Source organism: Scyliorhinus torazame, chromosome 20 (assembly GCF_047496885.1).
Source record: "Scyliorhinus torazame isolate Kashiwa2021f chromosome 20, sScyTor2.1, whole genome shotgun sequence".
In the NCBI taxonomy this organism is placed as follows: Eukaryota; Metazoa; Chordata; class Chondrichthyes; order Carcharhiniformes; family Scyliorhinidae; genus Scyliorhinus; species Scyliorhinus torazame.
The window spans coordinates 2,929,595-2,950,256 of NC_092726.1; the positions used below are offsets into that span (position 1 = coordinate 2,929,595).

A 20,662-nucleotide genomic window follows, 5' to 3' on the forward strand; every position below is an offset into this window, starting at 1 on the left:
ATTGAATAGACACCTGAAGGAGGAAAGACTAGCAGTGCTGTGGACAAAGAGCAGGGCACAGACTGCACTCAATATCTCTCTCAGAGAGCTAGTATCGACACAATGGGCTGAATGGCCTCCATCTGCGCTGTATGATTCCGAATCTATTTGTAGATACGGAGTGTGAAGAGGCAATGTACACATCGCCCACATCAAACAGTCTGCTGGAGGGGAGAGGGGAAGCACAGAGAAACGGCATCCCAGTTCAGAGTGACTTTGTCCCCTCTCACCATCTGCATGCACTTTCCAGCACAGATCATAGTGTCACCGATCACAAGGAGGCACCAAAGCACCCTGTTATATTCCAACTAACCCAGCACAGAAAGGAGTCGGACCCATGCGGCCTCCCGAATCTGCTCCGCTATTCAATCAGATTTGGGCCAATCAGCTTCACAAATCCATTTCCCCATTCTGGTTCCATGTTCCTCAAGACTGATCCATGTTGCAGGAACAGACCTCGGAACACTCTGGGGCCACAGAGCTTCCTATAGACTGAGGTGTGGAGAAGGGATGTCAGCCAAACATTAATAATTCATTTTCTACACTGCTTGCTTCTGAGGAGAAATACACGGCATTCAGCACGAGTGCCCCACAAATAAAAACATGAGAGGACATTTCAGCATCAGCCTTTGAAGCCGGAATAAAAATTCAGGAAAGGGAAGACGCTGTCCTACCTGCAAGAATCTCGTGACATCTGCAATGACGTTCCTGAACACATATTCATCCTTCTGGCAGTCGAACCAGCCCAGTTTGGTGATTCTGGCAAATAGCTGGATGAGGGCTTGTGTTACAAAGTTAGCCAGCTTCGGCCTGGTCGCCAAGTAATTCAAGACATAGTTTCCTAATTGCAAGAGAGAAGGGAGGCAAGTTCAAAGCTGCAGCATCCTTGGAAACAATGAGCAAACGCCCCTGATTTCAGAACAAGAACAAATCTGCATTTCTCGACCTCCACCCACGATCTCAGGCTGACTCCTGCTTTATACCCAAGAAGCACATTTTCCCCCTGAAGTGGCCATTTTTCTAATGTAGGAAACACAGCAGCAAATTTCCACAGGGAAAGTCTCCGTAAGAGCAGTGAAATAAATGATCAGATGAGCTGTTTTGGATCAGGGATCTTTAAACGCACATTGGGAGAGCATCTCTGCCAAAACACGGCACCTCTCATGATGCAGCATTCCATCAGCGCTGCACTGTAATATCAACCTGGATTTGTGTGCTGAGGCCTCTGGAGCACAGAGAGCAGGGCACTTCTGCTGATCCACAGCTTGCACTGCTGTCTCAACTATGGTCACTGCCACCACAAACCTAACCGAATTAATGCACAGAGCTCCCACAATTAAGTGATCAGTTAATCTGCGTTGTTGGTCAACCACAGACCGGGAATTTCCAAACAGCCTTTGTCTTATTCGAACAGCGTCATGCGACCTTGCAGATCCGGCCGAACAGACCGAGCTTTAGTTTAACACCTTGACTGAAAGAGCTCAGCATTCCCGCAGCGTCAGACAGTACTAAGGAGTGTGAGGATTTGCACTGCGTTCCCAGGAACGTGTTCTTGCTTAGTGTCCTCCCAGGGGACCATCAGCACTTGCAGAGTCCCCAGGGGCGTGTTAGTGGCAAATGATACCCACGGGTGTGTCGGCATTTATACAGACTCCCTAGGTGCATGTCACTATTTGGGTGCATGTCACTATTTGCCAAGTGTATCCACGAGTTTGTCAATATTGATAAGAGTCTCTGTTACTATTTGAGGAGAATCCCAAGAAGGTATCCAGTATTTGCAGAGTGTGGCCGGGAGCATGTCATTATTGAGACAAGAACCCTTGAATGTCAGTGTTAGCATAGGCACAGACTGAGTCGATCGGTATTAGCAAGGTGCCTCAGGGATGTGTCAATAATGGTCGGCCCTTCAAAAAAAATGTCATTATTGATAGCAAATACCCACCACAGCCATATCCCACTCCAAAATAGAAACGGTTGAAATTAAAGATCACATTTCAGAATTTCTATCCCTTACGAGCTGTTAAGAAAACAAAGAGAGACTTGTACTTACGTATGTCAGTGCGTTGTTCTAAAGGCAAAGGGTTATTCGTCCGTGACACGAGTTTTGTAAGGCAGGTTGCAGCCAGCAACTGTGAATATGATGACTGGGGAATAATCACAACCACAATATTTAGAAAGGCAACAGTAACTCAACAACTTCACATCTGTCTCAATGAACGGGCACCGCACAGTGCATCGCTGCTCATTTCCTTTTGGGACAAGTATTTAATGGAGGAAGATGGGACACTTGTTAAACCCAGATTTTGCTTCCCCTCTCGGGAGTTCGAAGATTTCAGTAATACCCAGAGTTCAAGCAGAAATTGGTGCGCACAGGTTACACTTCAGAACAGTAATCACTTCACGTCGAAATGAAGACACAGGTATCTGTTCGTTGTTAAGTAATGGGTAAAGAGACATTGCAATTAGTTGTCTCATTTATGTTAAGTATCTATTAATTGACACTGATATGTAAAGGGGCTTCAGGTGGCCTCTGTCAGGTGGTGTGTTGTTAAGAGTTTTGTGCAGAGGCTGTGGAAGTGAAATAAATGGTGTTTGGTGAAAAGGAACAAGAAATTTAGACTCTTCATTTCACAGCAACTAAAACGTCTAACAATGGGAGCAGAGGATGGTTGCTGTGCAAATGTGAAGGGTTGAAAGATACAACTTTTCCTGATCAAACCAAGGAGTGAGTGAGAAGAAAACAAAAAAAGATACATGGCTGAAACCAGGATAGAGATGGCCGGATATGACTATCCTCCCTTATTTTCTGAAAGGGAATCGTACGACCAATGGAGAAGTGCAGTAGTTATGTGGACTAAAGTAACTGCTTTGGGAAAGAGAAAACAAGGTATGGCATTGGCTCTTTCTCTACCATATGGCAGTAAAATCCAAAACAAAATGCTTTCTGAGCTGGAATTGGAAGAGTTAGACTCAGAAGGTGGTCTGGGGACTCTATTACAATATATGGATAAGATTTATAAGAAAGATGACTTGTTAAGTGCGTATGAAGCATGGTCGGATTTTGATAAGTTCTGGAAAATGGAGGATATCTCCATGGAAGACTATATAATGGAATTTGGCAGACTATATAAAAGGCTGCAGAAACACAACCTGGAATTTCCACAGTCTGTGTTGGCCTTTAAATTACTTGACTGTGCTAGAGTGAGCAACATGGATAGTCTCCTGGTTTTGACAGGAGTTCAGTTTACTGATAAGGATACCTTATTCAAACAGGTGACAAAAGCTTTACAAAGGTTTCTGGGGAAACATTCGATTCCGATGGCTCTGATGACCCAAATAGGTCAGCCTGCAATAAGGCAGAATATGGAAGATACACTACTAACAGGATGGCGAAATCGCATGGCTACAAACAGGGCTCAAGACTATAGACGGAGACAGAGACAAGGAAATTATGAAGACAGAAACCCATTTAGAACCTACAATAGGAAGATGAACCCCAGAAATGCACGGGGCATGATAAATCGATGTTTTTGATGTGACTCTCAATACCATTATGCTTTCAACTGTCCAATTCGTTATGATAATGTTTGAAGCGACACATGACACGGAAGAGTCAGAAGAGGAAAAGGACAGTGACCAGAAAGAAGGCATTGTCCTATTGACGAGCAGTTTGACGCCGGTAATGAGGGTGTTGGTTGCAGAATCCTTCAACTGTGCTGTATTGGACAGTGGCTGCACATCTACTGTGTGTGGAATTGACTGGTTAAAATGTTACCTGGACTCTTTGAATGCTGAAAATCGTAACAAGGTTAAGGAATTTGAAAGTTCCACAAGTTTCAGGTTTGGGGATGATAATACTCTGAAGTCGCTGAAAAGAGTGGTGATCCCTTGCAATATTGCCGGAGTGAATAATTTCATTAGCACGGATGTTGTATCAAGAGAGATACCTTTGCTTCTGAGCAGACCGTCGATGAAGAAAGCACACATGAAACTGGATATGGAACAGGATAAGGCAACAGTTTTTGGAAAGACTGTGGACTTACAATTTACACAGTCGGGACACGATTGTATTCCATTACTGACAAATAATTTTTCAAGTAGAGTGGTTAAGGATGTGTTAATGGCAGTTGAAAATAGGACTTTAGCTGATAAAAAGCTTGTGGTATTAAAACTGCATAGGCAATTTGCACATCCGTCTCCTCGGAGGCTGAAAAATGTATTAAAGGATGCAGGGGTAAGGGATGATGACTATACTAAACTGACAGAACAGGTTAGTGATCGCTGTGAAGTTTGTAGGAAGTACAGAAGGACACCAGCACGACCGATAGTAACCCTACCTTTGGCCAGGGATTTTAACGACATTGTGGCCATGGACCTTAAGATCCGAGATAAAGCAAATAATATATTTATTTTGCATTTTGTAGATTTAGCAACCAGATTTAGTCAATCAACGATTGTATGAAGTAAAGAAAAGAGAGTAATTCTGGATCAAATCGTGGAAAAATGGATAGGGACAGGAATGGGTCCACCGGCAAAATTCCTTACGGACAATGGGGAAGAATTTGCTCATGATGAGTTTCGGGATATGTGTGAAAACATGAATATCAGAGTTATGAATACGGCTGCAGAAAGCCCATTTAGTAATGGTGTCTGTGAAATAAATCATGCTGTCATCGATGACATGCTTCGGAAAATTTTGGCAGATCAATCAAACTGCAGGCTAAATTCAGCTTCAGCATGGGCAGTACATGCAAAGAATTCATTGCAGATGGTTGGGAGCTCTAGTCCTCATCAGTTAGTGTTTGGTAGAAATCCTAAAATTCCATCCATTTTGGATGACCAGCCTCCAGCTTGGGAGGGGACTACAATTAGCTCTGGTTTTGCTGAACATTTAAATGCATTACATAGCAGTAGAAAAGCTTTTTTGGAAGCAGAAGTCTCTGAAAGAATTCGCAGAGCTTTAAGACATAACGTACGGCCATCAGATGCCGATTTTCAGCAAGGAGACTTGGTATACTATAAGAGAGACAATTCTAATGAACGGAAAGGCCCAGGGAAGATCATAAGCATAGATGGCAAAACAATTATTTTGCAACATGGTAATCAAACTGTTAGGGTCCATTCATCAAGGATAATGGGTACAGATTACAAATTTTCAAATTTAGACAGAGCAGACAGACATGACGAGGAACCAGAGTCATCTGGTACGCACGTGTTACAGAACTATGAGGACCAATTAACTGATATAGACAGGGTTTCTGTGGAGGAACACAACACTTCTGATGAATTAAAACAGGCCATTTTTCCAAAAGGGCAACTGCCAAAAGTTGGTACAAAATTGACATACTTGCCTGAAGGGTCTAGTCAATGGAAGGATGCAACTGTTATTAGTAGAGCAGGGAAGGCCACTGGAAAGTATGAACATTGGTTGAATGTACAGCATTCAGGGGAAGGAGTCAAGACAATGGATTGGGAAAACAAAGTTCAAAAATGGAGGGCACAGAAACACAGTGCCAGTTCAGATAGTACATCGGATAGTGAACAGGTCCGCAGGAAAAGGTCGAGAACTATTGAAAGGACATCCCACAGCAGAAGGGAAAGATCAAGCAGTAGCAGTACAGAACGAGATACCAGGCGGGAGAGGGGACGTAGTTTGTCAAGATCTCGGAACATGAGTAAGACTACGAATACTAATAGGAGTAGAAGCCCACATGCACGTGAGATTTTGGTGGCTTCAAATAAATTAGATGAAAAAGTTATTAAAGAAGCTAAACAGCAAGTATTGCATAGTTGGAGTAAATTTGGGGTATACACGGAAGTACCGGATAGGGGACAAAGAACTCTATCCCACAGATGGATTTGCACGGAAAAGGTTCTTCCGGATGCAACTTATAAGGCAAAGGCCAGGCTCGTGGCAAGGGGATTTGAAGAAAACTTAGAAGATCAGGATTTAAGGGATTCACCTACAGCAGGAAAGGTTATTTTAAAGATCTTCTTGGCTCTATTAGCCACAAAGGCATGGGAATGCAAATCCATAGATATAAAAGCTGCCTTTTTGCAGGGGCATCAGCTCCAGAGAGACATTTTTCTCCGTCCTCCGAAAGCAGCAGCTAACACAGAAGGGGTACTCTGGAAGTTGGACAAATGTGTATATGGATTAAATGATGCGCCTAGAGTCTGGTATTTTTCGGTAAGGTCAGTTTTGTTAAAGTTAGGCTGTTGCCAGTTGAAAGCAGATCCTGCAATGTTTTACTGGCACTATAAAGGAAATCTTTCTGGCATTTTTATGATGCATGTCGATGATTTTTTGTGGGGTGGGACTAGTGATTTTGAAGCTATTGTAATCTCTGGTTTGAGGAAAGAATTCAAGGTTGGAAGTCAGGTTTCCAGTGCATTTAAATATTTTGGACTGGAAATTGGACAGACTAAGTTAGGGGCAACTTTACATCAGCAATCTTATTTGGAAAGCATCAGCCCAATAGCAATTAGTCGTGGCCGAGTTTCACAAAAAGACGCAATGGTTTCAAAGATGGAAAAAGAGCAACTGCGAAGTTTAATTGGGCAACTGAACTGGTTAGGTAGACAGACTAGACCAGACGTGAGTTTTGATGTCTTAGAGTTGAGTACAAAAATGAATGATCCCAAAGTGGAAGACATAATAAGAGCAAATAAAGCGTTGGCCAAACTAAAAATGCAGGAGTGTGTTTTGAAGTTCCCGGTTTTAGGTGACCTTAAGCACTTGAAACTCATAGTTTATAGTGATGCGTCCCACGAAAATTTATGTGATGGGGTTTCAAGCGCAGGAGGTTTTATAATTTTCCTTTTGGGGAACAATGGTAAATGTTGCCCGCTTGTGTGGGAAACCAAGAAAATAAGGAGAGTGGTAAAAAGCACTTTGGCTGCTGAGACGCTAAGCCTTGTAGAGGCGACTTCCGGGTGCGGCTATGCAGAGCTAGGTCGCGCGTTCGGCAGCTCCCGTCTGGAACGGACTCTCAGACCTTTTTCAGGAGTTTCCACAGACTTTTTGGGGCAGATTGGTGAAGCGAACACTGCCAAAAAGATTCCCTCTCGAGACTTCCGGTTGCGGCTATGCAGAGCTAAGTCGCACATTCAGCGGCTCCTGCAAAAACTGACTTTTTGGCTCTTTTCAGGGCCCCCAAAGGCACTTTTTCGATGTTTCCCGGTGTGGGAAGGAGTTAATAATAGCTCCCCGTCAGTATATGGCTTTAACTAGGAGCGGGGCGACAAAAAAGATGCTGGTGGTGGACCTGAAGAAGGGAGGGAGGGAAGGACAAAATGGCGGCGGGCGGAGACCAGGCAGCGTGGAGGCAGTGGGCGGAGGAGCAACAGGAGGGTATCCAGCGCTGCCTCAGAGAGATTAAAACGGACCTGCTAGAGCCGATGAAGGCTTCTATCGATAAGCTGCTGGAGACACAGACGGCCCAGGGGGTGGCGATCCGCGAGGCTCGACAAAAGATCTCTGACAATGAGGACGAGATCTTAGCCCTGGCGGTAAAGGTGGAGGCGCACGAGGCGCTCCACAAGAAATGGCAGGAGCGGTTCGAGGAGATGGAGAATCGGTAGAGGCGGAAGAATCTGCGGATTCTGGGACTCCCGGAGGGACTGGAGGGGCCGGACATGGGGGGCCTAGGTGGTCACCTAGTTGAACTCGCTGATGGGAGCGGGGTCCTTCCAGGAGCCCCTGGAGCTGGAAGGGGCCCATAGAGTGTTGGCGAGGAGGCCCAAGGCTAACGAGCCTCCGCGGGCGGTGCTGGTGCGGTTCCATCGGTTCGTCGATCGGGAGTGTGTGCTCAGGTGGGCCAAGAAGGAGAGGAGCAGCAGGTGGGGGACCGCGGAGGTTCGGATATATCAGGACTGGAGTGTGGAGGTGGCGAAGAGGAGGGCCGGGTACAATCGAGCGAAGGCGGTGCTGCACAGGAAGGGGGTGAAGTTTGGCATGTTGCAGCCGGCGCGACTGTGGGTTACCTACAAGGACCGGCACCATTATTTTGAGTCTCCGGAGGAGGCGTGGGCCTTTGTTCAGGCCGAGAAGCTGGACACAGACTGAGGGTCGGGATGGGCGATTGGGGACTGCGGTGGATATGTTATGCCTATTTTTTGTTCGCGCGGGGGGGAGGAGAGAGAGAGAGAGAGAGAGAGAGAGCGAGGATTGTTTCCTGCGCTTAGAATGGAGGGGGGAGGGGGAGAACCTGTGGATGGGGAGCGGGAGAGGAGGGTGTGCCACACAATGGGAGGAGTCGAAGAGGAGGTGGGAGTGGCCGGGGTCTGCAGGAGTCAGCTGACTTGCAGAAGTGCAATGGGGGGAGTAAACCAGCTAGGATGGGTCGTAGCCGGGGAGGGGGGGGGGGGGTATCGAGTTGCTGCTGCTAATGTCAAGGAGGAGCTGGAGTGGTGGCGGGACTGGGGGCCCCGATTGGGCTGGAGGAGCTGATCAAAGGGATAGGAAGCATGCTGGCGGGGAGGGCACCGGGGCCAGACGGTTTCCCGGTCGAGTTCTATAAAAAATATATGGACCTGTTGGGCCCGCTGTTAGTTAGGACCTTTAATGAGGCAAGGGAGGGGGGGGGGGGGGGGGCTTTACCCCGACGATGTCCCGGGCACTGATCTCCTTGATCCTGAAGCGGGACAAGGATCCCCTGCAATGTGGGTCTTACAGACCGATTTCCTTGCTAAATGTAGATGCCAAGGTGCTGGCGAAGGTCTTAGCCACGAGGATTGAGGATTGTGTGCCGCAGATCATCCATGAAGACCAGACAGGGTTTGTGAAGGGGAGACAGTTGAACGCGAATGTGCGGAGGCTTTTGAACGTTATCATGATGCCGGCGAGGGAGGGGGAGGCGGAGATAGTGGTGGCGATGGACGCTGAGAAAGCCTTCGATAGGGTAGAGTGGGGGTACCTGTGGGAGGTGCTGAAGAGGTTCGGGTTTGGGGAGGGGTTTGTCAGGTGGGTTAGGCTGTTGTATGAGGTCCCGATGGCGAGTGTGGCCACAAATAGGAGGAGGTCCGAGTACTTTCGGTTGCACCGAGGGACGAGGCGGGGTGTCCCCTGTCCCCCCTGCTCTTCGCACTGGCGATTGAACCCCTGGCTATGGCACTGAGAGAGTCGAGGAACTGGAGGGGGTTGGTGCGGGGTGGAGAGGAGCATAGTCGCTTTATGCGGACGACCTGCTGCTGTATGTGGCGGACCCGGTGGGAGGAATGCCAGAGGTAATGAGGATCCTTAGGTAATTTGGGGACTTTTCGGGGTACAAGCTCAATATGGGGAAGAGCGAGCTGTTCGTAGTTCAGCTAGGGGATCAGGAGAGGAGGATTGGCGAGCTCCCACTAAAAAGGGCGGAGAGGAGTTACAGATATTTGGAGGTCCAGGTGGCCAGGAGCTGGGGGGCCCTGCATAGGCTTAACTTTACAAGGCTGGTGGAGCAAATGGAGGAGGAGTTCAAGAGGTGGGACGCGTTGCCGCTGTCCCTGGCGGGTAGGGTGCAGTCAATCAAAATGACAGTGCTCCCAAGGTTTTTGTTCCTGTTCCAGTGCCTCCCCGTGTTTATCCCGAAGGCTTTTTTCAGGCGGGTTAACAGGAGTATAATGGGGTTTGTGTGGGCGCGAGGGACTCAGAGGGTGAGAAGGGTGTTCCTGGAGCGGAGTAGAGATGGGGGGGGGGCTGGCGCTGCCCAACCTCTGTGGGTACTACTGGGCCGCCAATGCGACAATGGTGCGCAAGTGGGTGATGGAGGGGGAGGGGGCTGCATGGAAGAGGCTGGAGACGGCGTCCTGTGTGGGCACGAGTCTGGCGGCGCTGGCAACGGTGCCGTTGCCGCTCCCTCCAACGAGGTATACCACGAGCCCGGTGGTGGTGGCGGCCCTCAAAATTTGGGGGCAGTGGAGGCGGCATAGGGGGGAAGTTGGGGCCTCGGCGAAGACCCCATTACGGGGGAACCACCGGTTCGCCCCAGGAAGAACAGGTGGCGGGTTTTCGGGGTGGCACAGGGCAAGGATACAAAAGCTGGGGGACCTGTTTGTGGACGGGAAGTTCGTGAGCTGGAGGAGAAGTACGGGCTCCCCCTGGGGAACACCTTCAGCTATGTACAGGTAAGGGCGTTTGCCAGACGGCAGGTGATGGAATTCCCACGGCTACTGCCACACACAGTCCAGGATAGGGTGCTCTCGGGGGATGGGTGGGAGTGGGGAAGATCTCGGAAACTTACCAGGTGATGCAGGAGGAGGAGGAGGCCTCGGTGGTGGACGTGAAAGGTAAGTGGGAGGAGGAGTTGGGAGAGGAGATTGAGGAAGGGACGTGGGCAGATGCCCTAGGGAGGGTGAACTCTTCCTCATCGTGCGCGAGGCTCAGCCTCATACAGTTTAAGGTGCCGCACAGGGCACACATGACCAGGACAAGGATGAGCCGGTTCTTTGGGGGTGAGGACAGGTGTGTTAGGTGCTCAGAGAGCCCAGCAAATCACACCCATATGTTCTGGGCATGCCCAGCGCTGGAGGAATTTTGGAAGGGCGTAGCGAGGATGGTGTCGAGGGTGGTAGGATCCAGGGTCAAACCGGGCTGGGGGCTCGCCATTGAATTGCTGAATTTGCCGACGACACAAAGATAGGAAAGTAAATTGTGAAGAGGACGTAAGGAGGCTGCAAAGGGACATTGAGAGGTTAAGTGAGTGGGTAAAAATGTGGCAAATGGAGGATAATGGGAAATTGTGAAAATGTCCATTTTAGCAGGAAGAACAAAAAAGAAGCTCATTATCTCAATGGTGCGAGATTGCTGAGCTCTGAGGTGCAGAGGGATCTGGGTGTCATAGTGCCAATATTTGGGGTGGCAGAGGAGCCGGGAGTGCAGGAGGCGAAAGAGGCCGGAATTCTGGCCTTTGCGTCCCTGGTAGCCCGGCGAAGGATTCTCCTTCAGTGGAAAGATGCGAGGCCCCCAAGCGTGGAATCCTGGATCAGCGATATGGCAGGGTTCATTAAATTGGACAGGGTGAAATTCGCCTTGAGAGGGTCGGTACAAGGGTTCTTTAGGCGGTGGCAACCGTTCTTAGACTTTCTGGCAGAACGATAGACATTGGTCAATGGCAGCAGCAGCTCCGGGGGGGAGGGGGTTTGACTTTATTTTTGTTTATGTTATTTACACTGGAGGGTCTGAGGGGTGTATATACCTGTTGTCTTAAGACGGGGTGTTAATGTTAATTTATTATTTATGTACGCGGGGGGGGGGGGGGGGGAAGTGGTTTGGGGGGTTGCTTTTTTAGACTGTGTTTTGTACTTAACCCTGTTGGGTTCTTTTTTCTTTCTCATTTTGTTATTGATATTTTATGAAAAGCTTTAATAAAAATTATTTTTTTTAAAAAAAACCTTGTAGAGGCAGTGGATATGGCCTTTTATATAAGTATGACATTGACAGAAATTTTGGGATTCGGGGATTTGGGTAATATACCTATTGACTGTCACATTGACAATAAATCCGTGGGAAAATGTGCACTCTACAAAAAGTGTCAATGAAAAGAGGTTACGGATAGACATCGCAAGTTTGAAGCAGATGTTGGACAGAGGGGAAATAACAAAAATTAAATGTGTCGACAGGAGCTATCAACTGTCAGACTGTTTTACCAAAAGAGGGGCGAGTTCACAGAAACTTTTGGATATTGTTAATGAAGGGCACTTGTTTCTGTGACTGTTTTGTTTTTTCTTTCTCGTCCAAACAAAAAAAAAAAGGGGGTGGACATCATGTGTGTGTTTCTGAGTTTCTTGAAATTTTGATTTCACCTAATTATTTTTTTTCTCCAAGGAAGGGGAGACTGTTAAGTAATGGGTTCAGAGACATTGCAATTAGTTGTCTCATTTATGTTAAGTATCCATTAATTGACACTGATATGTAAAGGGGCTTCAGGTGGCCTCTGTCAGGTGGTGTGTTGTTAAGAGTTTTGTGCAGAGGCTGTGGAAGTGAAATAAATGGTGTTTGGTGAAAAGGAACAAGAACTTTAGACTCTTCATTTCACAGCAACTAAACCGTCTAACCTTCGTACCAGAGAGACATATGAACATGAGCTAACGCCCGAAATAGACATAGACTGTCGCTCTTATAGCCCGCCATTAGTGTGTGTTGGCAAGATTTGCGGGTCGATACTTAACCTGCATTATGAACGCACCTTCCTTGGCTTGGGGTGGGATTCAAACCCAGGGCTTCAGGTTCAGAGGCAGTGGGCGCTACACTCTGAACCTCAAGTTTGAGATTTAGATTACTGACTGCATTACTCCTTGGGTTATTTTACATCCCAGTGTAGCAAGGATAAAAACATGCACATTACATCGTATCAATAGCATGGAAACGGATCATCCAGCCCAAGAAAGTATTTATGCTCCCCAACCTTCTGCCTGTAACCCTGCCAACATTCCTTTCTTCCAATGTGATGGGCTAGCTTACTTTTAAATGTATCTGAGCGACATTTTCTTTATTAGTTCATGGGACATGGGTGTTGCAAGCTGTGCCAACATTTATTGCCCATTCCTAATTGCGCGAGGGGGCAGTTACAAGTCAACCACATTGCTGTGGGTCTGGAGTCACATGTAGGCCGGGGTGGGTAAGGATGGCAAATTTCCTTCCCTAAAGGACATTAGTGAACCAGGTGGGTTTTTACGACAATGGTTTCATGGTCATCATTAGACTTTTAACTGCAGATATTTATTGAATTCAGATTTCGCCATCTGCCGTGGTGGGATTCGAACCTGGGTCGCAGATCATTACTCTGGTTTACCAGTCCATTGGCAATGCCACTACACCACCGCCTCCCCAACCTCAACTCCCTGGGTAAAGGCCTTTCTTATCAGCTCGATACTGCATTCACAGCGGCCATCATAAATGTATAGCCCGATCCTGGCCTTACCCTTCAATGGATACATCGTCTCCATGTCTACTGTGATGAATGTAGGAATTTCAGATATATATTGTATGTATGTATATATATAGAAATGTATTTGGTGCAGTAAGGGTTAAAAGACTGGGTTAGTATGTATCTGCCTGCAGTCATTATTATTTTAAAGTCATGGTTTAAAAGACAGGCACTTTGGCTCCAAAGGAGCAACTAAAGCATCGTAAAAGATCATAATTCCTTCGCTTTCAATTTTTGAGTTCAGTTTAGATCTGTCTGTGAACAGACTACCTCCTTCTCTCAAAGTAGTTTAGGTAAACGGTTTTGTCTCCGAACAGAACTGCAGATTCTGAAAAGGCTGGCAGATTAAATAGTAGTTTGACACAGACAAGAATCTGCATGCTGTTTCCTGGAGGATCGCTCTCTCTCAGTGGTTTACCCAAGACACCTCTTTACAGCAAATGTTCCTGGGTTGGCTGACTGTATTTAAAAGTGGATTTTGACTTGAGAGGGTTTTCGTAGAGTGGAGATAAAAGATAACAATTAGGAATTAGTGTTTATTATCATTGCCGAGCATTGTTTAACTGGCAATTGTAATCTATTTTCTTTATGATGTCAAAGTTAGTAATACAGTTTGGCCAATTATAATCTAGCTGGGGAAACACAAAGTTGGGGAATTAATGGATCTCAATCTCTCGCCAAAATAATAAAAATAGGACCTGTAACTGGTTGTAGGAGTCGCTTCCGCTGTATCAGCTGCCTCCCTGGCCCCGGGAATAGCCGTCTCACCGGCAGTCGTACTTCTGACAGCCGCAGTGTCCTGCGGTTTTGGCTTCATCACTTTGGAAAACCTGGATGACCCTCGACCGACGGCAGATCCGGGTGGACCAGACCAAGAAAAGGTCGGGAGGTGACGGCTACAGGCGCTTTCCGTTTTTATTATTTTGGGGAGAAACAGAGATCCGTTAATTTCACAGCCCCATGTTTCCACAGTTACATTATAATTGACCAATTTCCCCCCATCTTTGTCTTTAATTGCTCTCACCTCAGAAATCTGCCCGTACTTGGGGAAAATCTTTCACTCCTGTTCGACACAAATGTGCTCCTTACAAGTCCACTCTCTCTGCTTTCCTCCACAACTTATTGAACAGGGAAGTGTATGTTCAAGTGATTTCACGTGGTTATGGGGAGTAGCCTGCATTTCGAAATGCTCTGCCATCACACCCTTTATAATAGACCCTGACATTTTCCCGATGACCGATGTTAAGCTAACTGGCCTATAATTTAAAACAAAATATTTATATCAATCGACAGTACCCAATTATTTTTTTCCCAATTAAGGGGCAATTTAGCATAGCCAATCCACCTACCCTGCACATCTGTGTGTTGCGGGGGTGAAATCCACGCAGACACGGGGAGTAACTGGCCTATAGTCACCAGTTTTTAAATCTGCCTCCCTTTATGAATAAGGGTGTTACATTGGTAGTTTTCCAATCCTCTGGCATTTTTCCAGAACTTTCTTCCTCTTGCCAATTAATCTTGTGTGCACTTTATCTACTGCCTTGTGAAAATTCACATATACTGCTTTTAATAGCTCCCCTTGATTTATCCTCCCAGTTACATCCTCCAAAAAACACTGATAAGTTTGTCAAAGACTATTTCCCTTTTGTAAGACCGTGACTTTGTTTGATCATGCCATTATTTTCTCAGTGCATTGTTAAGACCTCCTTGATAATAGATTCCAGCACTTTCCAGAGTCCGGAATGAACAAGGTGGGGCGAGTGGCCCATTTCACAATCCAAGCTTCCTTCCATCATTTTGCACGGCCATTTGAACTGTGTACAATATGGTACTCACACTTCCTCTTTCCAAGAGCAGTTGACATCTGCTCAGACAGTCCGGGCTATTGGTGAATTCAACCAGGGCCTTTTCCGCCTGCAGACGGGTCGCTGTGTCGGTGGTTTCATACAGCTGTTTACAAAGTATCTCTAGCTGGGCTAAGCTCTGCAATGAGAAATAAGCTGTTGGGTATTGAAAGACATTCGAAGCCATGAATAGTTTTACCTGACCCTGAACATGTGAACTGAAGTTGCAGGCTTATGGATTGTGCCTGCATAAACAAAGAAAAAAAGACACTTTGAAATAGCGTCCTGCAAAAATTCAGGACTTCCGAACGTTACTGTACAGTCACTGAAGTACCGACGAAGCATGCCAGCAGTGGCTGAGCTGGGGGCACTCATCCTGCTGAATCATCAGGTTCTGGGTTCAACACCCTCTCTAGGCTGACACTCCAGTGCCGTTCTGAGGGAGAAGGAGGTTCTAGCTTCCATCTTAAAGTGAGGACCTGGGCGGATGTCAAAGATCCCTTGGTAATATTGCGAAGAATTGCAGGGGAGTTATCCCCGTTGCCCGAGCCAATCTTTAACCCTATACCAACATTACAAAAAACAGACTATTTTGTCCCAGGACAGGCTGAGGTTTTGAGAAGTGCTCTGGACGTCACAAGGTTCCAGTTATGCTTGCGTGGGGATATTGGGTTTCAGAGCGGACCCTCGGGGTGATACTCCTAAATTAACGTCCAACAGGTTTGTTTGGAATCACGAGTTTTCAGAGCGCATCAGGTGAGTCAGCTGTGCTCCGAAAGCTAGTGATTCTAAACAAACCTTTTGGACTTTAACCTGGTGTTGTCAGACTTCGTACTGTGCTCACCCCAGTCCAACGCCGGCATCTCCACATTGATAATTAACAGCTGAATTACGATGCTGCTGTTCTACTAGATTAACCGTCCGAGACAGTGTGAGTACAAATGCTGACACGTGGAGACAAACAATTTGATCAATGAAAGTTTAATTGAGCAATCGTCTGCTCGTTCCCAGCGACGGGTGACACAACTTAACCATTGAACATGAACTCCTACTGATTACAGTTTTAACAAAAGTACATCGATGTAATTGAAAATACCACTCCTGTCTACCTCCAGGACGCCAACGAGCAGAGAAAACTAGAGAAAAATAGAGTCCCGACGCTACTTGAATGAAAAGTTTGAGTCTTGTTACAAATGTTAAAGTGTTATTTAACTGCCCCATAAACTACTCAAGATAGAGGGTGTGGTGCTGGTGGCTTTGTGACCTGATACTGTGACAGATCCTTGGTGAAAAGAACCACACGAGCTTTGCTGCCATCTGTAGATAAGGTGAGTTTGTAGAATTGTCTGAAATATTTTGGAGATCCTAGTCCTGTCTACAAGGTGGCAATCTCAGGAGAGAGCTGCCCCATCCCGATACCACACGTGCAGAACAACACATTTGGAGGGGGAAGGGGGGGCAGGTACGATTTGCATTGTTGGTGTTTGAAACAAGAACTCGGACCTGGGAAGATTGAAGCTCAATCTATGGTCCTTTACTTCCCCAGTTCGCAAATCGCTTCAGCTCAGTTTTCTTCGATCTACCTGAACCTTTTGCCAAGCAAAGTGTGTGCCAGCAACTCCTTCCCAGGAACCTGATCATGAACAGATGCTAATCTGTCTCTCCTCCGTTTCATTTATTGCCTCTTGCCAGCTGAAGTTACAAACTCCGTAACGTTGCAGCTGGAGAATCTTTGTCCTGTTACCGTGTGGCTTGATCCCTCGATTCCCTGAGACCAAAGCTCTGTCCATCCCAGCCTTGGGTGTCTTGAATCTGGAGCACCCACAACTCCCGAGGGGAGAGAATTCCAAAGGTTCACAACCCTTTGAGTGAAGCACTTTCTCCTTACCTCAGCCGGAAAAGTCCCAGCAGCATGGACACAACATACAGACCCCCACTGCTTCATCAAGCCTAACACATCCAAACTTGGTACAACCTTGCACACATTGTCCCATGTCCCAAAGCAGGCAGCCACGTGGAAGGGACAGAAACAGCGAGGAAACCTGCCCCCAGTGCTGGAAAATCACTCCAAATCCTCTCCAATCACCTCAACCAATTCAGGACACGCCATGAAAGTCACCAATCACAGCTATTAATTACTGTTTCGTTTGTCTATTCCGTCGGTCAGAGACGATTGTGAAAAGAAGTAATTTTTGATATTAAACCCAATGCTTTGCTAAAGAATTTCATTTTGCGCACACCAGTCAAACCATCTCTATCCTTCCCAAACAATCTATCCAAGCGAATATTCACCCAATCATCTCACTAGGTTCCTTCGCTCAAGATAAAGGGTGGACTTTACTCCTTTTTAGGCAGAGCTGCCTCAATGTCGAGGGAAGACATGCACAAGGTGGCTCCCGCTACGGTACTGCACTTTGAGTCTTTGTCACATTGTTTAAAAACCCATATATTGAATGGGATAAGGAACCTACACAGGTGAAGTGCCCAGAAAAGGCAGGGGGAAAATGGCTGAAATGCCGACTGGGAAGAAGCCTTGGCTCCCATCTGTTTGGCATTGGAGAGGACCAATGAAACACCAATGGTACAGGGGTCATGATACAAGGTCAGGAGGTGGCCCTTTTGAGAAATAGTGACCAGATTGCCTCTCTGGAAGCGGCGATATCTCTGATGTGAAGAAGGAGCGAATCCTGAGATGGGCGAAGGATCATCGCGACTACAAATGGAAAAGGCCACACCATCAGGTTTTACCAGGATGTGGGAGTGTAGATGGTGAAGAAGTGGGCTGCATTCAACAAAACCAAGGTGGCCCTGTATAAAAACAGAGTTCAGTTTGGGTTGCTATGCCTGGCGTGGCTAAGAGTGACCTTTGAGGGAAAATACTCGATGCACCGGGGGAGGTGGATTCCTTTGTAAAGAAACATGGGCTGGTCGAGGGGTGTTTGAGGTTGTTGGAGATACAGGGCCTGGTGGTAAAAACGGAGACGCATGAGGCGCTACATAAGAGATGTATCGAAAGGCTGGAAGCCCTGGGGAACAGCTCGAGGAAGAACCTCCGGATTCTAGGTCGCCCCGAAGGAACGGAGGGAGCTGACGTTGGGGCTTATGTGAGCACGATGCTCCATACGCTAATGGGAGCTGAGGCCCCAACGGGCCCCCTGGAGGTGGAAGGGGCTCACCGGGGTCCTTGTGAGAAGACCAAAGGCGGGAGAACTACCAAGGGCGATAGTGGTGAGATTTCACCGCTTCACGGACAGAATCCGAGGCTGTTTTGAGCTGGGCCGAGAAGGTATGGAGTAGCAAGTGGGAGAATGCAGTGATACGAGTGTATCAGGACTGGAGCGCGGAGGTGGCAAGAAGGAGGGCGAGCTTCAATTGGGCCAAGGCGGTGCTTCACAGGAAGAAAATAAAATTTGGGATGCTGCAGCCGGCGCGATTGTGGGTCACGCATCAGGGCAAGCACTACTACTTCGAAACGTCGGATGAGGCATGGACCTTCATCCAAGAAGAGAAACTGGACTAGAACTGAGAGACTGATGTTGGGGGGGAAACAACGAGGTTGTGGTACAGAAGTGTAAATTGGGAAATGGGAGGTTTATAATATTGAAATGATATATGGGGAATTTCTCTCCTCTAGATGGGGGGGCACGGAGAAATGTGGGCGCCGGTGGAAAAAGGAACTGAGAGGGGGGATGGGGAATGAGGGAGCTGCGCCATGGGGGCGGGGCCGATAGGAAAGCGCGGGGTTTTTCCCGCGCTATGGAGATGATGGCGGGAAGATAGGCGCAGGAAGGAAGAGAGTTCCACACGCAGGGGGGTCAAAGAGAACGGGGGAAGCCGGGGTCAGTTAGAGTTAGCTGACTTCCGGAAGCATCATGGGGGGAGTACCCATGCTAGATGGGGATCTAGCGGGGGAGGGGGGACTAACTGGGTTGCTGCTGATGAGTGCGAGGGGGAGCTGGCAAGAGAAGAGAAGAGGTGGTCGGGACGGGAAGGCGCCGCCTGGGGGATGGGTGGGTGTGCGGGACCCGGACGGGGGGCTGGCCCAGAATAGGGGATGGCTAGTTGGCCGGGAAGGGAGGGGGGGGTGGCCCCCCAAACCGGCTGATCACGTGGAATGTGAGAGGCCTGAATGGGCCGATTAAGAGGGGCCCGGGCGTTCGCGCACTTAAAAAGACTGAAGGCGGACGTAGTTATGCTTCAGGAGACGCAGCTGAAGTTGGCGGATCAGGTTAGGTTAAGGAAAGGATGGGTGGGACAGGTGTTCCACTCTGGGTTGGACGCAAAAAATAGGGGGGTGGCGATACTGGTGGGGAAACGGGTGTCGTTCGAGGCTAGGAATATAGTGGTGGATAACGGGGGCAGGTACGTGATGGTGAGTGGTAGATTGCAGGGAAAGGAGGTCGTGCTGGTAAATGTATATGCCCCAAACTGGGATGACGCGGGATTTATGAAGCGGATGCTGGGACGTATCCCGGACCTGGAGGTGGGAAGCCTGCTAATGGGGAGGGGGAAACTTCAATACTGTGCTGGATTCAGGGCTAGACCGATCTAGATCCAGGACCGGAAGAAGGCCGGCAGCGGCCAAGGTGCTTAGGGGGTTCATGGAACAAATGGGGGGAGTGGATCCGTGGAGATTTGCTAGGCCGTTGGCCAAAGAGTTCTCCTTTTTCTCCCATGTCCACAAGGTATACTCCCGAATAGATTTCTTTGTTCTGAGTAGGGCACTGATCTCGAAGGTGGCAGGAACGGAGTACTCGGCCATAACCGTTTCAGACCATGCCCCGCACTGGGTGGATCTGGAATTAGGAGAGGAGAGGGAGCAGCGCCCACTCTGGCGACTGGATGTGGGACTATTGGCGGTTGAGGGGGGTCTGTGGAAGGGTGCGGGGATGTATTGAGAGATACCTGGAGGTCAATGACGATGGCGAGGTCCAGGTGGGGGTAGTATGGGAAGCGCTGAAGGTGGTGGTTCGGGGAGAGTTGATCTCCATTAGAGCTCACAAGGAGAAACAAGAGGGCAAAGAAAGGGAGAGATTAGTGGGGGAGATTTTGAGGGTGGATAAAAGATATGCGGAGGCCCCGGGCGAAGGACTATATAGAGAGAGGCGAAGACTTCAGACGGAGTTTGACCTGCTGACCACAGGAAAGGCAGAGGCACAGTGGAGGAAGGCACAGGGGATGCGATATGAGTATCGGGAAAAGGCGAGCCGGCTGCTGGCCCACCAACTTCGGAAGAGGATAGCGGCGAGGGAGATTGGGGGAGTTAGGGATGAAACGGGAACTATGGAGCAGAGAGCAGGGAAGGTAAATGAGGTGTTTAAGACCTTCTATGAGAGGCGATATAAGTCCCAACCCCCGGAGGGAATGCAACAGTTTCTGGACCAACTAAGGTTACCGAGGGTGGAGGAGCAGGAGGTGGCAGGTCTGGGGGCGCCAATTGAGGTGGATGAGGTGACTAAAGGGCTGGGAACATGCAGGCAGGGAAGGCCCCGGGACCAGACGGGTTCCCGGTGGAATTTTACAGGAAATATGTGGACCTGTTGGCCCCCCTGCTGGCGAGAACCTTTAACGAGGCCAGAGAAGGAGGGACTCTACCCCCGCCAATGTCGGAGGCGACGATATCACTAATCCTGAAGCAGGATAAAGATCCGCTGCAATGCGGGTCATATAGGCCTATCTCACTCCTGAATGTAGACGGCAAGCTGCTGGCAAAAGTGCTGGCGACGAGGATAGAGGATTGTGTCCCGGGGGTGGTGCATGAAGACCAGACAGGGTTTGTAAAGGGGAGACAACTGAATGTCAACGTTCGACGACTGCTGGGGGTGATAATGATGCCCCCAGCGGAGGAGGAGGCAGAGATAGTGGTGGCGA

At 48.2% G+C, this 20,662-nt stretch overlaps 1 protein-coding gene across 1 annotated transcript in view; it reads right to left on the minus strand.

Annotated features, from left to right (window-relative positions):
* xpo7 (exportin 7) overlaps positions 1-20,662 on the minus strand; it is a 136,980-nt gene that overhangs the window by 79,961 nt on the left and 36,357 nt on the right. The window contains exons 2-4 of the mRNA XM_072485574.1: positions 14,784-14,930; positions 2,090-2,183; positions 714-880 (exon numbers count right to left, since the gene is read on the minus strand). Coding sequence (XP_072341675.1) covers positions 714-880; positions 2,090-2,183; positions 14,784-14,930 — 408 coding nt within the window. The remainder of the gene's footprint in view (positions 1-713; positions 881-2,089; positions 2,184-14,783; positions 14,931-20,662) is intronic.